General features: G+C 36.6%; 1 protein-coding gene across 17 annotated transcripts in view; it reads left to right on the top strand.

Moving 5' to 3' along the window:
- The window catches only part of CLOCK (clock circadian regulator), a 152,333-nt gene that overhangs the window by 56,964 nt on the left and 78,346 nt on the right, over nucleotides 1-17,023 (top strand). For 12 of the 17 annotated variants that reach the window (XM_045881121.3, XM_045881120.3, XM_064584498.1 and 9 more), the window contains 4 exons: nucleotides 2,266-2,357; nucleotides 10,593-10,682; nucleotides 13,050-13,109; nucleotides 16,836-16,984. In XM_045881121.3, coding sequence (XP_045737077.1) covers nucleotides 10,636-10,682; nucleotides 13,050-13,109; nucleotides 16,836-16,984 — 256 coding nt within the window. In that variant the 5' untranslated portion in view covers nucleotides 2,266-2,357; nucleotides 10,593-10,635. Of the gene's footprint in view, nucleotides 1-2,265; nucleotides 2,358-10,592; nucleotides 10,683-13,049; nucleotides 13,110-14,187; nucleotides 14,353-14,407; nucleotides 16,985-17,023 lie in introns of all 17 variants that reach the window. The other 5 variants (XM_064584500.1, XM_064584501.1, XM_064584502.1 and 2 more) reach the window with 4 other exon arrangements.

Here is a 17,023-nt window from a genome sequence, read left to right as displayed (position 1 = left end):
CAGGGGGAGCAGCAGGCAGAGGGAGAAGCAGGCTCCCCGCTGAGCAAAGAGCCTGACATGGGACTCGATCCCGGGACCCTGGGATCATGACCCAAGCTGAAGGCAGGCACTTAACCTCCTGAGCCACCCAGGCGTCCCTGCATCTTTCACTTCTTTTTTTTTTTTTTTTAAAGATTTTATTTATTTATTCATGAGAGAGAGGGAGAGGCAGAGGGAGGAGCAGGCTCCCAAGGAGCAGGGAGCCCGATGCGGGACTCGATCCCAGGACCCTGAGATCATGACCTGAGCTGAAGGCAGACACTTAACCATCTGAGCCACCCAGGCGCCGAACATCTTTCACTTCTGATTTGAGTTTTCTCTCCTGTTTTTCTTAGTCTAGTTAAAGGTTTCTCAATTTTGTTGATCTTTTCTAAAAACTCCTTTTTTAATTTTTTTCCTATTGTTAATCCTCTGTTTTGTTTACATCTGCTACTTTAGTCTTTATTATTTCCTTCCTTCTGCTAACTTTGGGCTTGTTTGCTCTTTCTCTGGTTCCTTGAGGTGTAAAGTTAGGGTTCATTTTTGAGATTTCTTCTTTTTTTTTTTTTTTAGAAGTGGATTCTGTTTTATTTATGAGATTTATTTATTTATTTTTAATTGAGAGTGGGGCTGGGGGAAGGGGCAGAGGGGTTAGAGAGAATCTCAAGCAGACTTGTGCTGAGCATGGAGCCCAATGCTGGGCTTGATTTCATGACCCTGAGATCATAACCTGAACTGAAACCAAGAGTTGGATGCTTAACTGACTGTGCCACCCAGGTGCCCCCAAGATATTTTTTCTTTTTTAATGTAGTATTTACCACTATAAACGTCCCTGTTAGTACTGCTTTTGCTACATCCCATAAGTTTTGATGTGTTATGTTTTTGTTTGTCTCCAAGTTTCTAATTTCCCTTTTGATTTCTTCTTTGATCCACTGCTTAAGGGTGTGTGTTGTTTAATTTTCATGCATTTGTGAATTTTTCAGTTCTCCTTGTTATCGATTGCTAGTTTCATTCCATTGTTGGCAGAAAAGATAGTTGGTATGATTTCAGTCTTCTTAAATTTGTTAAGACTTATTTTGTGACCTAAAATGTGGTATGTCCTGGAGAATGTTCCATGTGCAGTTAAGAAGAATGTGTATTCTGCTGCTGTTGGGTGGAATGTTCTGTATATGTCTGTCAAGTTGATTTGGTCTGTAATGTTATTCAAGTTGCCTGTTTCCTTATTGATACTCTGTCTAGATATTTTATCCTTTTTGATACTGGGGTATTGAAATCTCTATTATTATTGTGTTGCTATCTGTTTCACTCTTCAGTTCCATCAGTATTTGTTTCAAATATTTGGATGTTCTCATGTTCGGTGTATATATCATTCTTACATCTTCCTGATGAATTGACCCTTTTATCATTATATAATGTCCTTTTTTTGCCTCTTGTCAGTTTTTGACTTAAAGTTTATTTTGTTGGATAGAAGTACGGTCACTCCTGCCCTCTTTTGGTTACATTTGCATAGAATATCTTTTCACTTTTACTTTCATTCTCTGTATGTCTTTAAATCTAGAGTTGACTCTGTTGTAGACAGTAAATTAGTTGGATCTTACTTTTTCTGATCCATTTAGCTACTCTTTTGATTGCTGACTTTAGTCCTTTTATATTTAAAGTAATTACTGATAGGGAAGACTTACTGTGTCCATTTTGTTATTTGTTTTTGACTGTCTTGTAGTTTTTTGTCACTTTGTTCCTCCTATTGTCTTTGTTTGTTTTTCTTGTTTTTGTTGTTGGGTTTTTTGGGGGTTTTTTTGTGTGCGTGTGACATGCTTTGATTCCTCTCTCATTTCCTTTTGTGTATCCTCTATAGATGTTTTCTTTGTGCTTAACCATAGGTCTTACATAAAACATCTTATGGTTTTGACAATCTATATTAAATTGATGGTGCTTCAGAACTCTCTTACATGTCTCTCCCTTTCACACTTTGTTATCGACATCACAAATTACATCTTTTTATTGTGTATCTTATTAATGTATTTTTGTAGTTATATTTATACCTTTGTGTTTTAACTTCTATAGTAGAATTAATTGTTTTCATTCTTTAAGTTTTTGTGTCTCAGAAACAATTTGTAGAGTTTAACGTTTGTTATGTACACTTTGTGATTAAGTTCTAAATTTTGTTTAAAAATTACTTAAACTTTTTCATGATAAACTTTTATATAAGTTAAGTAAATCTAATAAATTTTTTTGTTGTTTAAACAGAATTCTGAGAGTGATGGTCAGCCATATAGAAGAATACATTGAATCTATAGTTTTCTGAAGAATCAGTTCAAAAGATCCAAAAAATACAAAAGGTAATGAAAAGGTATCTTAGAGTGTATTTCCAGCAAAATATATAAATGAATCCATAAACTTATTTTGACATACTAATTTGAGGAATGTTTTATTTTAAAAATTTTCCTGTTGTATTAATTTATTCCAAATACTTGATGCTACTTTAGATACTGAGAATACAGTGGTGAACAAGACAGAAGTTGTCCCTGCTCTCATTAGGATTGCATTCTAAAGGGAGGGAGGACAAATAATAAACCAATGAAACATTTGTTGTTTTGAGATGCAGAGAATTGAGATGCAGAGAATTAAAATGGATAATGTGATAGAGACTGGTGACTGCCTTCATTATTGAAAGAAATATGAAATATTTGAAAGCTCTCATTGAAGAAGAATATTTCAGTTAAGATCTGAATGGCAAGAACGTGCCAGCCCTATGAAGATCTGAGAGAGGAGATTAACAGGCAGTGAACAAAAATGACCATGGAATACTTGAGGAACAGAAAGAGAAAATGTGACTGGAGTATAATAGATGAGGGGAAGAGTATATGGAATTTAGGTTGGAGAAGAAAACTGGGAGAGAAGCAAATTCTATAAATTAGTAGAATTAAAGAATGCTCTGAAAGAAAGTACTCTGTAAGAGTGCTTTCTCTGTAAGAAAGTCAAGTGTTCTCTTTTGCTGTATAATATTTTAGACACCTGTAAAATCTGTAGAAATATCAAAGGTAGTTGGATATAAGACTCTGAGGTTGAGAATCTGGTCTAGGGGTGTGGATTTGGGATTTATTGGTATAGGGAGATACTTAGAGGAGTATGTCTGGATGAAATTATCTAGGAAGTGTACATAGATTAAGAAGGATTTAGCCTTAGGACATGCCAGTATTAATCAGAGGAGAAGGAACAGCGCATGAGATGTGTAAAAAATCAGGAAAATGTTCTGTCACAGAAGGTAAAAAAAAGAAAAGTAATAAATGCAGAGGTGATCAGTTACATCATATGTTACCAAGAGGTAAAATAGAGAGTAAAGGAGCCATTAGATTTGGCAACATGAATGTCTTTTATAACTCTAATAAGAGTGAACAATCTCAGTGGGAGTGTGTGAGGGTGAAAGCCTGATTAAAATTGATGAAGAGAAAAATGGGGAATTTCCAGTTAAAGATGGCAAAAAATACAATTCTATTTCTTCTTGAAACTCCATTAAAGCTAAAGTAGAAGGATTTTTTTTTTTTTTTTTTTTTTAACAAAAGACATAACTTCACAAGAACAAAGAGAAGAGAAGAAACAATTACAACAAAATTTTGGAAGCTGAAAAGCAAAAGGAAGTGTGATATCTATCTTATGGATCTTAGAATCCTGAGCCGGCTGTGAGAATGATGAGAAACAAACTTTTTTGGCACCATAGAACCTCTAAAATGTCAGGAATTGAGCGCACACTTTACTTCTGCAACGGAGTCAGAGTGGGGCTAATCAGAGATCCTTTTCTTGACCTTGGAATTCCAGGCAACTGCCCCACCCCTATCTTAGCAGAAGGCTAAAGATTTATTCTCTACCAAGGATAAAATAGAGATGCACCAAATGTGGTTGAGAATGGGAGTACCATATTGAAAATAGGGGGATTAAGAACCGAGGCTACCATTTTTTTTATAATTTTCAGTCAGTAGTTTAGAAGATTCTTTTCTGGAAATTGTAACCAGCCTAAGAGAAAAGGGCTGAAGATACAGACTTAAAGAATTTCCCCAAAGAAATATTCTAACCTGGTATCCCTGCAATAAAGTTCATAGTCAGCAAGCCCTATCACACAGAGCTTCAGTGATCTTTTTAGACCCCACCCTTAAATGAGCTGGTAGCCAGAGATCACTAAACATTTTAGGAAAACCTCTTATGTGAGAGCCAAATACCATGCCAAAGGAAAATACCAGGTTAGGGGAAATGGTGACCAGGCAGGCAGGTAAAAATTAAAACACGAAACTATTGTTTAATAGTTTCAGAGAGGTAAGAGGAGATGCTAAATCCATGGAACATGAAAGAAAAACAATTAAATTAGAAATGAAAAACTCAGTGGAAGAGTGGAAAAGTAAAACTGAGATTTTGATCACTGGTTGCTGGTTATAGAGAGCATCCAGTCCCAACAGGAATAGGTCAGAAGCTACCAAGATAAATAGCTATGAGATTAAATTGGTAGAATGTGTAATGTGTTTGAAGATATTAAGAGGAAATTTAGACAGGGAAGAGTTTGGGGCTGAATTGGTGATAAGTCTATAGAAAAGTAAGTCAATAATAAAACAATGATCAACTCTAGGAAAAATTATTTAGAAAGGGGAGGCAATTGTAGTATGCTGTATGACTCAGCTGTGAATTGCATTTAGAGAGTCATTGTAATGTTAACTCTGAATATAACCACCTAGCCAAAATTATGATACTGGGAATTTGGGCAAGTATGCATGTATATGAGGTAAGGATGGGGAGTCAAAGAGAACTAAATTCTTATTTTTCTTAGTGCAGTTCAGTAGATTATGCCTGAAATATAAGACTCTTTTGAGAGCAAAAGGAGACATTTTAATAATTACATTGGGACAACTTGAATAAATTAGGACTGTTAGGCACCCTACCTAAAACGGAGAAATCAAGAAGTAACAAAATAAAGGATATTGGAGCATTGACTGCCAGAAGAAACAGTTCAGGAGGTGAAAGTGGTGGAAAGTGGGAAATGGGGATCAGAGGACAGAGGACTTCTGATTTTTTAATAAGTCTTGTAAAACTTTGTGGACACTTTAGACTTTGAACATGTATACACTGGTGAAAATAAACACTAAATTTTAAAGGAAGGGAGAGAATGGAATTAAAGATGTTGAAACAGCAACTGTACTCTGCCATGCAGTTTTCCTGTGAGAAGGAGCAGAAAAGGAGAGGTAGTACCTGAAGGGGGCTGGTGGGTCAAGGGTTGTTTTGTTTTGTTTTGTTTTTTAAGGTAAAATACTAAGACGTTGATCAGAAAAATCCAGTTATCAAGAGAGGAATTCGTGATGTAGGAATGGAAAGCCTTGAGAGGTGACAGCAGATGGGATTCAGAGGACTAGTATCATGTCATTAGATACTGCACAGTTTATTTTTAATATAGAATGTGTTGTTTTATATATAAGGGTTCTTTTCCAAAGATGGATTTCCAGGCACTGAGATTTTCTGTTAATTATGTTTAATGTTGCATACTGAATTAAAAACATATCTGCTTCTGTATTTGGCGAAGTTTGAATGTTTTATAAAATTTCTTAGTTATTAATATCTCCCCATTTCATAAATATTTTTAAAATATATATATATTTTAAAGATTTTATTTATCAGAGAGAGAGCGAGAGAGCACGAGCAGGGGGAGCAGCAGACAGAGGGAGTAGCGGGCTCCCCGGTGAGCAGGGAGCCCCATGCAGGACTCCTGGGATCATGACCTGAGTGAAGGCAGACGCTTAGCTGACTGAGCCACCCAGGAGTCCCTCATAAATATTTTTTAAAGCTTGTTTTTAAAATGATATTTATAAAAGACTTCTGCCATTCTTGCCCTTTACATCATAAAATAGTAATATCACTGGAAAGCTGGGAAGTCATCACTGAGTGACTTAGAGCTCAAGTTGCTTATGTAAAGGAGTGGTTGATTCCTAGCTGAAACTTGATCCTTGGTAATTTAATTTGTGAACTTTGGATTCTAGTAACTGCAACTGATCCTTTCAAAGACATTATTGTATACCATGCTGGCCTAGTAATGTCAGTATTTAAGAAAGAAGATTTTTAAAGAATTTATTTATTAGAGAGGGAGGGAGAGAGCATGTGCATAAGCAGGGGGTGGGGGAGAGGGACAAGCAGACTCCGTGCTGAGCATGGAGCCCTGTGTGGGACTCCATCCCACGACCCCGAGATCATGACCTGAGCCCCCAAGAAAAAAAGACATTATTATTTAATTTTTTTTTTTAAGATTTTATTTATTTATTTATTTGAGAGAGAGAATGAGAGACAGCACAAGAGGGAAGAGGGTCAGAGAGAGAAGCAGACCCCCCGCTGAGCAGGGAGCCCTATGCGGGACTCGATCCCGGAACTCCAGGATCATGACCTGAGCCTAAGGCAGGCTTAACCAACTGAGCCACCCAGGCGCCCGACATTATTATTTAATTTAATAATAAAATTTGACCTGTATTGGATTATATACTTGAAATTCCATGCTGTGTACAGGGACATCCTTATTTTTTTAAAACTGAATGCTTAGAATCCATAGCATGGGAAATGTGACTCTGGATAGTTTTTTTTTTGGTACTGAAAATGTGAGGCCTAGGGTAGTTCCAAAACAAGACCTTTTGGCTGTTCCCCCATTACCATTGTGTTTTGAGAAAATTAATTTGGCACCATTTAAAGAAGTGAAGAGGAAACTCCTTACAGTTGGCTCTAGAGTACTTAGTTGGGCCTATTTCACTTCTTCCCTTCCCTTTCCCGTAAATATACGGGAAACTAGTCAGTTGGCTAGAAAGGAGAAAAAAAGATCTTGGACTAGACTGTTAGAGAAACATATAGTCTTAAGTTGTTCAGTTAGCAGCGCAGTAAATGTTTGGAAAGCATATTGTTAACAACATTAGTAAAATAGCCTAATAAAGCATTGGCTTGTATCTTCTAAACCATTCTGGGTTCAGTTAGGATGGTGCTTCCTACAGTCTAAACCCTCATTCTTGGGGTCTTTTTTTTTTTTTTTCCTCCTAGTTTGTCCTATATTCTACCTTTTGATAATTAAAGAAGCATGTCTTTGGTGCCACATAAGGCTCAGATCTGGCCTTTTTACTTTAAAGTGAAACTTTACTTTGCTGTTACCTTTGCACTGTTCTTTTTGTTCTGTAACAGAACCAGCCTCTGTTATTACTGTGATGATAGGCATGTCTCTTAGACCAGATTGTTGTGCTTAGGTCATCTTTAAAGTCTCTTCTAACTCTCAAATTGTGTAATTCCATGTTCCATCTGCTGACGTTGACCCAGACACTTAAAACCGGTATCTTAGGGGCGCCTGGGTGGCTCAGCCGTTAAGCGTCTGCTTTCGGCTCAGGTCATGATCCCAGGGTCCTGGGATTGAGCCCCGCATCGGGCTCCCTGCTTAGTGGGAAGCCTGCTTCTCCCTCTCCCACTCCCCCTGCTTGTGTTCCCTCTCTCGCTGTGTCTCTGTCAAATAAATAATATCTTTAAAAAACCAAACCCCCCCCCCAAAACTGGTATCTTATCTAGTGTTAGTTCTTTTTATTTTTACCTCTGACTCCCCACTCATTTTCTTCTAAGAGCTCTTAGCCCTTTGCATTCTTACTTCTGTAGCCATAATCACATGGGCTCTACAGTATCATTGAGCAAGGACCGTTCGCCCGCTCCATCGTGCCTGTACATTAGAAAACAGTGAATATCTCATGCCTCAAAATTGCTAGGGTTTTTATTAGCATTAAGGTGATTGTTCAATATTTAATTCGCGACTATATAAGTATCTTGTGTGAATAAAACCTGCCTTACACTTTAGAAAAACTATAGAATATAGGATGACAAATTTTAGGCTTATGATTCCGTTTTTAAAGTACTAAGTTTTAATTCCTTCAGTGTGGATATGAGACTCCTTATAAAAAAAGCTCTTCCCTCCCTCCTTTTCTTTGCTTTTCTCTTTTCTTTTCTCTCTTTTCTTTTCAAGTAATCTCTACACCCAGGTGGGGCTTGAACCCACAACCCCTAGACCGAGTTGCATGCTGTACTGCCTGAGCCAGCCAGGCACATCCCAATAAGGCTCTTTTCTACTTGTCTTGCCTTCACCCTTCTATCCACTCTTACTCTCATTTTATGCTCTAGTAATTAAAGTTTAACTTGTAACACGACTAGATTTTTCGCTAAAGAAAATGCTAAACCTCTTAAGTTTCTCAAATAGGATGCTCCCTTGTCTCATAAAGGCCTGTGCCTTTACAAATTGCCATTCTTGTGGCTTCGCATCCTTTCAGATACTACCTTTTCTTGTCCTCTAGTCTCTTTTTCTCATACTCAAATCGTCATACAAATCACATGGGGACTTTGTTAAAATGTAGATTCTGATTCAGTAGGACTGTCTTTTAACAAGGCCTCAGATGATGCCAGTGCTGATGGTCTTTGCACCAATTTTTTTAAAAAAAATTTTATTGTTAATCACCATACATTACATCATTAGTTTTAGATGTAGTGTTCCATGATTCATTGTTTGTGCATAACACCCAGTGCTCCATGCAGAACGTGCCCTCTTTAATACCCATCACCAAGCTAACCCATCCTCCCACCCCCCTCACCTCTAGAACCCTCAGTTTGTTTTTCAGAGTCCATCGTCTCTCATGGTTTGTCTCCCCCTCCGATTTCTCCCCCTTCATTCTTCCCCTCCTGCTATCTTCTTTTTTTTTTTTTCTGAACGTGTATCACATTATTTGTTTCAGAGGTACAGATCTGAGATTCAACAGTCTTGCACAATTCACAGCACTTACCAGAGCACATACCCTCCCCAGTGTCTATCACCCAGTCACCCCATCCCTCCCACCCCACCCCCCACTCCAGCAACCCTGTTTGTTTCCTGAGATTAAGAATTCCTCATAGTGAGGTCATATGATACATGTCTTTCTCTCTTTGACTTATTTGGCTCAGCATAATATCCTCCAGTTCCATCCACATCGTTGCAAATGGCAAGATCTCATTCCTTTTGATGGCTGCATAATATTCCATTGTGTATATATTATACCACATCTTTATCCATTCATCTGTTGATGGACATCTTGGTTCTTTCCATAGTTTGGCTATTGTGAACATTGCTGCTATAAACATCGGGGTACACGTACCCCTTCGGATCCCTACATTTGTATCTTTGGGGTAATTACCCAGTAGTTTGCACCATATTTTTAGTAACAATCTAGACTACCTGTCAAACTCATTGTCATCAAGAATATTTCCTTTGACTCCTCTCTATATACTTTATATCCTCTATATACTCTATATCCTCTCTTTTATTATTATTATTTAGGTATCTGTCTCCCTATTCAGTTGCAGATTTTTAGGGACTGTGTCTTTTATCCTTGTATCCCTAAAGCTTAGCCTACTATTTAATAGGAAATAGGCTTTCAACAAATGTTTGTTGTTGATTAGATTTTTTAAATTAAAGAATAGTTGACATACAGTGTTATATTAGTTTCAGGTATAAATAGTGACTGAGCAATTCTGTACATTACACATGCTCACCATGATAAGTGTAGTTACCATCTGTCACCATACAGTGTTATTACAGTATTATTGACTCTATTCCCTGTGCTGTACTTTTTTTTTTTTTTTAAGATTATTTATTTATTTGACAGGGAGAGACATGGTGAGAGAAGGAACACAAGTAGGGGGAGTGGGAGAGGGAGAAGCAGGCTTCCTACTGAGCAGGGAGCCCGATGTGGGGCTCAATCCCAGGACCCTGGGATCATGACCTGAGCCGAAGGCAGACGCTTAACGACTGAGCCACCCAGGCGCCCCTGTGCTGTACTTTTTATTCCCATGACTTATTTTGTAACTGGCAGTTTGTACACATTACTTCCCTTCACCTAGCTCACTCATCCTCCCACTCCCCTCCCCTCTGGCAACTACCAGTTTATTCTTTGTATTTATGAGTCTGTTTTGTTTTGTGTTTTAGATTTCACATATAAATGTAATCATATGGAATTTGTCTTTGTCTGACTTATTTCACCCAGCATGATACCCTCTAGGTTCATCCATGTTGTCAAGATTGGCAAGATTTCATTCTTTTTTATGGCTGAGTAATATTTCACTGTACACACACACACACACACACACACACACACTCACACCACATCTTTATCCATTCATCTATATCGATAGGCCCCTAGGTTGTTTCTCTGTCTTGGCTGTTGTAAATACTGATGCATGAACATAGGGGTGTACATATCTTTTTGAGTTATAACCTATTCACAGTTACATACTCTAATTAATATATATACTAAATATTAAGAGTAGCCTTTTTTATTACTTTATAATAGAAAATGAATCCTCAATTTTTTTCCCCCGTGTTTCTTTTTTAGAAGGAAGCTTCACATGTGCCCCAGCTATTTGCTTGAAAATAATGTTTCAGCCCTGGGTACAAACCAAAACATTTGAATTCTCTATGATAACCCACAGTGTTCCTCAACATTACTATGTTTGTAGAAGTAAATTTTTTGAAAACTAATGACTGTTTATTTTTCCTTCCACCCAAGGAGAAGTACAAATGTCTACCACAAGACGAAAACGTATTATGTTATGTTGTTTACCGTAAGCTGTAGTAAAATGAGCTCGATTGTTGACAGGTATGTTTTTAAAGACGCTTTATTTTGAATCCTATAAAGCTATTTTAAAATTTATTATTAGAGTAATGGTCTGTATCAAACTGATAAAAGGAGTTTCATGTTTAAACATAATTCCTATTACATTCAATTTCCATATTGAGCAAACAGTGTAATAGTAAGACATATTGATATTATCTATAGCCAAAGTCAGCAGCATATGGTTTGTGTCCTAAACAGATCTTGAACTGTAATTTTGAGTATTTGGTCAGAGCTCCTCTGAAAGAAATTGCGGCAGTGGCAAATGCTTCCTTGGCATCTTATGGAATCTTCTATTTCCTTATGTCTTGTTTTTTTTCTCCTTATCTATTGGTGCTAACTCCATCCCTTTAAGCATTTAGCATTTGTGATTGATAAGTGGTAACTATAATTAGGACTTTATTAGTTAAGATTATAGTCTTTAAATCATACTCTTACGAGGAGGATAAACCTTGTTTCTTTGATTTTAAGACTTTTTTGTTTGTTTGTTTACATTTTAACACCTCTGACACTGAGCTTCATCTTACAATTGCCTTATCGTAGTTTAATTGGTAGCATTTTTTTTCCATCTTGGTGGCATATAAAATACTCATAAGTCTATAAAGATCAATGGTGTTTTTAATTTGATGAAATACAGTAACATATTTTAAGCTCTTACTCTTTGACAGCTCTGTTGTCAAGTACTTTTTATATGTTACTTCATTTAACCTCATAATAATCCATGAGATTTTACAGCTGAGGAAATGATAGGTCAGGGAGGTTGAATAACTTGTTTGAGGTCACATAATTAAGTGTTGAGCTGGAATTATGACCTGTGTTGGTCTGTCTGACACTGAAGTTCCTTTATTTTTATTGTAGTGTACTGTGTGATTCTTCCATAGGGGATTCTTTAAGAGTTTTGTAGCTAGAGTTGTATACAGAAGTGATTGACCTTTGACATCTGGGGCCAGCCTATCTCCCTTTCCTGTGAGATAAACAGTGAAGATATATACTCTACCAGAACTTAAGACCTAAGGGGCAAGGAGTTTCCTTAGAGAGGCCTGCCTGCAGCACTGCCATAGATTGGGGCTATGCCATATTTTCAGGTGGGCTCTATGTATAGTTGTCTCCTCAGAAAGGGTGTTCCTTCAGTGCTCCTAAGAGATTAAATATGTGGTATTATGCTTCTCGATGATTGCCAATTCCCATTCTAGACAATATGATATCTAGAGATAACGTCTGTGTTCAGACAGAAGCAGTGACTCTTAATATGAGTTCATTATCTGTGGGAATATCATGAAAGTTATGGACTCTCTCCTCAATAACATGCATATACATACAAAAGTTTTCATAAATTGCAGAACACACATGGAACCCTGAAAGTCCAGACATGGAGCTCAATAATACAAGATTTGCAGATGTTCTCAGCAGTTGGTCCAACAGGCACTATATATGCCTTTATAGGCCACAGAAAGGTGTGGTTAAAGTAGTGAATAGTGAATTTATGAATTCATATGAAATTATTTAATATTGCTACTTAGGTTAAGGAGTTAGCCACCAGTGCTCTTGATTTCATTTGTTAGAATGCTATTCCCCCAGATCTTCCCATAACCAACCCCTCTTGTCACTTAGATCTCAGTTTAAATGTCCGAACCTCAGCAGGTCCTTCCCTAACCACTCGGATTAAAGTAACATCGCAGTAAATAAAAAATCACCCCTTTTTAAAAAATATAAAACTTTCCATCATATATTCCCTTCTTGATTTTTTTCGTTCTGCTAGAAAATAAGCTGTAGGAGAGCAGGGATTTCTGTGTTTGATTAACTGCTTTAATGCTCTGTAATCTTGTCCAGAACAGAGCCTGGCACATGAGTATTAATAAATATTTGTCAAATGAATTAGTAATGAATGAAATGTGTTAATATAAGTTAAATGCTAGATACTGTGCTGTTTATGAATGATTTCTGGTTTTATAACATGAATGTCTCAAAATAAATTTTTTAAGCTGTGCTCTTATATGACAAATACACTGACTTTCTGTAGGTTTCATTGATTACTAACAGTTTGAAACAAGGTATTAACCTCTGATTAAACTAAATTCTGGTTTAGCATGTCATATATATAGTACATAAGTAGTTTTAAAATTCACATTTGTGATAAACTTTTAAAAAATATAATTAAACATGGATAAACTTTAATTTTCTAATACTTGTTAGAAAACAGGTTAGCAGTTAATTGAGTTTGAATTTGTACAGTCCTTTAACTCTACAAAAAATCCTAGGATATAACTAATTTGATTCACATGTCATTTTGGAATTGCTGTTGCTTAATGAGTTTGCTCTTATTTTCTCTATCCACTTTCTTTTTTCTTTTAGAGAAGATGGTAGTATTTTTGATGGGTTGGTGGAAGAAGATGACAAGGACAAAGCAAAAAGGTAGTTCAACTTAAGATGTAAAATAGTAAATAAATGAATAAATAAGTAAATGTAAAAGTAAATAAATCATAAATCAGTGATTTCCAAAAGCTGTCTGTCTTAAGAACTTAGATGTATTAGCAAGGTGGAAAAGCTTAGATTATCAGTATGCAGTTTATAATTTAAATAAAAGTATCCTGTAAAAGTGCTCATCTCATCACATATTATGAGTATATAATATCTATAAGACATCACTAAGGATGTTAACTTTCATCACTCGGCTAAGGTAGGGTTTGCCAGATTCACCATTATAGTTACTCTTTTCCGCTTGACTTACTCTGTTCTTTGGTAGCAAGTTATTTAGTGTAGCCCACCTTCAGAGTAGGAATGGGGGGAATTAAGCTCCACCTCCCATAGGAGGGGGTATCTACACACATTTGGAATATTTCTGTAAAAACATTGTTTCCCATTTTTTTTATGTCTGTATGGACTCATGTGTTTATTTTATACTCTAGGTTATATACTCCACTGCTGTCTTAGTTTGTTGCTCAAATTGTTTCAGCTTTGGCGATTGGGAGTTCTTTCAGGCTAGGCCCCTGTGACCTCCACATGCCTCCATTCTCCCATAGAAGGGAAAGTAGACAGTGGGAAAAGGGAGGGAAGACTTGTTGGAGAGGTATCCTCAAGTAGGTGAGGGAATGGGATCTAGAGCCATGGTGGTACTGATGGGGGCTTCTACCTTAAATAGGAGTGTTGGCAGTTAATTAGAGTATCAGGAGGGGGAGGGTCCAGGTAGCATTATAGCAAAGTTTATAGTCCCTCAGAATGAGTAGTAAACACTTTCTGGGTTTTTTTTTCTCCAGCTGTGTTGAACCATGTGGGTGCTTAGACAAGGGTAGTGGTTGTTGTATTATACACAGATAACAAATATAAACATGTAATAAGTAATAGTTCTTACATGTCTGTATTTAGCAAAAAAATGGGGGGGGGACTGGGATATGAAAAATACAATAACCAGGTAAGTTGCTGAATACTTTAATGAATGATTAAAATATATATAAGAAGAAGATTTTGAGGAAAACTATACAATGTATTCAAGGAAATAAAAAGACCTGGATTTGAAGCTAAAAATATGTAGGACAACCCCTTATCCCTTAACTTCAATCTGGTGAAGGAAAGTTCTTCAGTCTTGCCTGAATGAAGAGGTAGAACTGTAAGGAATTGCCTTGGACAGTCTTAAAGGCCAAGTTTATAGATGGATAAGGTAAGCTAAGTGTATTCTATTTTTGAAGACTCTGAAAGTTTGATAATGTTTTTAGGGAACCAGAAATACTGTGGCTCTGGAAGACATTGGAGAAAAAGAAAGAACCTCACTATACTGTCAGAATTAAGGAGGACCACAGTGAGCTCTGACTAAAACAATGATGAGTTCAAGTACCTTAGTGTTGAATCAAGAACAAAGGGGGTTTTATACCCATCCTCAAAATGAAACATCTGTGGCCTGTTCTCAGTGAAGTCATCACAAGGGCTGAGAAGTTCCAGACTAAATGTAATATGAAGTGAAGTTGGCTTTAGTGGTTGTGATCCAGTGATAGAGTTGGCAATATGTGATTTCTGTATGTTTTCTTCCCCTGGAATAAAGATGGCTGAGTTGAATTATTACTTCATGGTAGCTGTTTGGCACTGGGCATGTTCTCCTTTGTGCCTGAGTTGTCACCTGTAAAATGAAAAGTGGTAAGAAAGTCTACCTCATAGGAATGAATGAGATTTCATAAGTGCCTGTAGTAGTGCCTAGCACATCAGTAGTATGCAGTGAGTACTGACTTTTATTTTTATCCCAATTCATGTGTTCAGATACTTCATACATGCTAATTCTCAAATGCTTATTTCTTACTCTTTTATAGAGGAATATAACTAGATCTGCATATCTAAGCCTCTTGTGTATATCTTTTAAAATGTGAAACAGGCAATTTCATTGTATCTAAATTCTCTCCAAGCCATCTGTCCACCAAAACCGGTATCACATGTTTTTATTTCACATTAATAAACAGCATTATCAGTAACTTGGGAATCCTCTTAGGTTTCCCTTTTGCTTCCCACTGCAAACCAGGTCTGATTTACCTAAAACGGATAGTTCTGTGTCTTAACCCTCAAACCCACACTACTCTGTTAACACCGACACTGCCATGGTTTATAGGCTAGGATGTTGTACTTGCCTCCTAAATGGTCATGTGGTGTCCAGGCTTGTTTGCCATACAGTAAGTTTTCAAGAGTATTTGCTAAATGAATTTGTTTCACCAAGCATTGATCCTTTCATCACTCTGATGCCAGAATGGTCTTATTAACAAGCAGTTCTGTTCCCATCATTTTTTTGCTTTAAAACATTTCAGTGCCTTCCCATGACTTTCAGAATTAAAATCCTTTTATGTAACATAAAAACTTCATGATTTTTTCCAGCATTTATGTCTCCCCCCCCCCCCAGCTCTAGCATACTGGGGTACAGAAAGCCTACTCATTGGCCATGTTAGCGAGATTGAACTACTTGTGATAGGTTTTCATTCCTGTACAAGTTTCCTGTACCTGCGGTGCCTTGCATACACTCCACTACTGTCCTTTTCTCACTCAGCCTTCGTGACTCAGTTCAGCGCATGAGAATGCCATCTCTGGTTCCTCTGAATTTCCGTAGGAATTGGATAAATTTCTTGAAAGAGCTTGTCTTTTCCCAGTATCCCTAGCCTTTATTAGCATAGTCTCTGTTATTATAGCAAGCACTCACTGTTTGATGAAGGAGTGATTTTTAGTATCTATTATGTTTCTTAAGAGGTTTGAACCATTGTATTTTTTCCCAGTACTAATATAGAATAAATGCTTCTTTGTTACTGAAAACCAAAAAATAAATAAAATTATCCTCTGACCTTTTGGGAAATGAGTATACATTGCTTAAACAAAAACTGAATTAGAAAATCTAACTTCACAAAGTAGACAATTAGAGGTATTATAGAATGATTAATTACTATATAAATAATTGTATTTACTGTCTGAAGGTCTTGGTGCCACTTGATATTTACTGGTTAGCTGCTTCACATACAACAGTACTCATTATTCATTTGGCATGCATATTTTGAGTGCTTACTGTTTGTTAGTTGTTACCCTTAAGTACTTAGATGAAAAAATTGGGGCTCTGTTATCAAGGTGTACACAGCCTAATGGAGAGAGAGAGAGATGCAAACAAATGGTTATAGCTCCGTGCGGGAGCCTGGCATACAGGAATAAAGAGGAAGACTATATGGATAAGCCTGAGGGTAGAGAGATTTTCATTTTTAGATTTGTTTGTAATTTAAAACTTACAGGAGATGGGTAACTTTCTCCTAACTAGTAATTTTGAATAATTTGTATTTATACATTATATGCAGTTCCACAAATGTATCTCAGTAATATTCATAATAACCTAATAAGGAAAATACATATTCCTGGTAAATATTAGATTAAATAAAACCTGAGATTTGAATGAGGTTTGTCTTACTGGCATTTTCCTAAGAACATGTTTCCCAAATGCTTAGTTCTTCACTGATAAGCTGAGAAGAAAATTAACTGTACATTGTTGGTAACCCGTGGATAAATACTTATTACCACCTATATTGATGGAAGTACATGGTATGTAGTTGTATCCAAAGTGAGCATTGTATTAAACTATGTGTGTAATCAAATGGATTGTTTGAAAGCTGCTTAATTTTTTTTTTCCATCAGAGTATCTAGAAACAAATCTGAAAAGAAACGTAGAGATCAATTTAATGTTCTCATTAAAGAACTGGGATCCATGCTTCCTGGTAATGCTAGGAAGATGGACAAATCTACTGTTCTGCAGAAGAGCATTGATTTTTTACGAAAACATAAAGGTAAAATTTTAACTTTATAAGACGGATTTTTTAAATAAC

The sequence above is a fragment of the Mirounga angustirostris genome, unplaced genomic scaffold, assembly GCF_029215605.1.
Source record: "Mirounga angustirostris isolate CCGP_5_RB_7025 unplaced genomic scaffold, mMirAng1.0.hap1 SCAF_2, whole genome shotgun sequence".
In the NCBI taxonomy this organism is placed as follows: domain Eukaryota; kingdom Metazoa; phylum Chordata; class Mammalia; order Carnivora; family Phocidae; genus Mirounga; species Mirounga angustirostris.
This window is presented reverse-complemented; position numbering and strand designations above follow the sequence as displayed.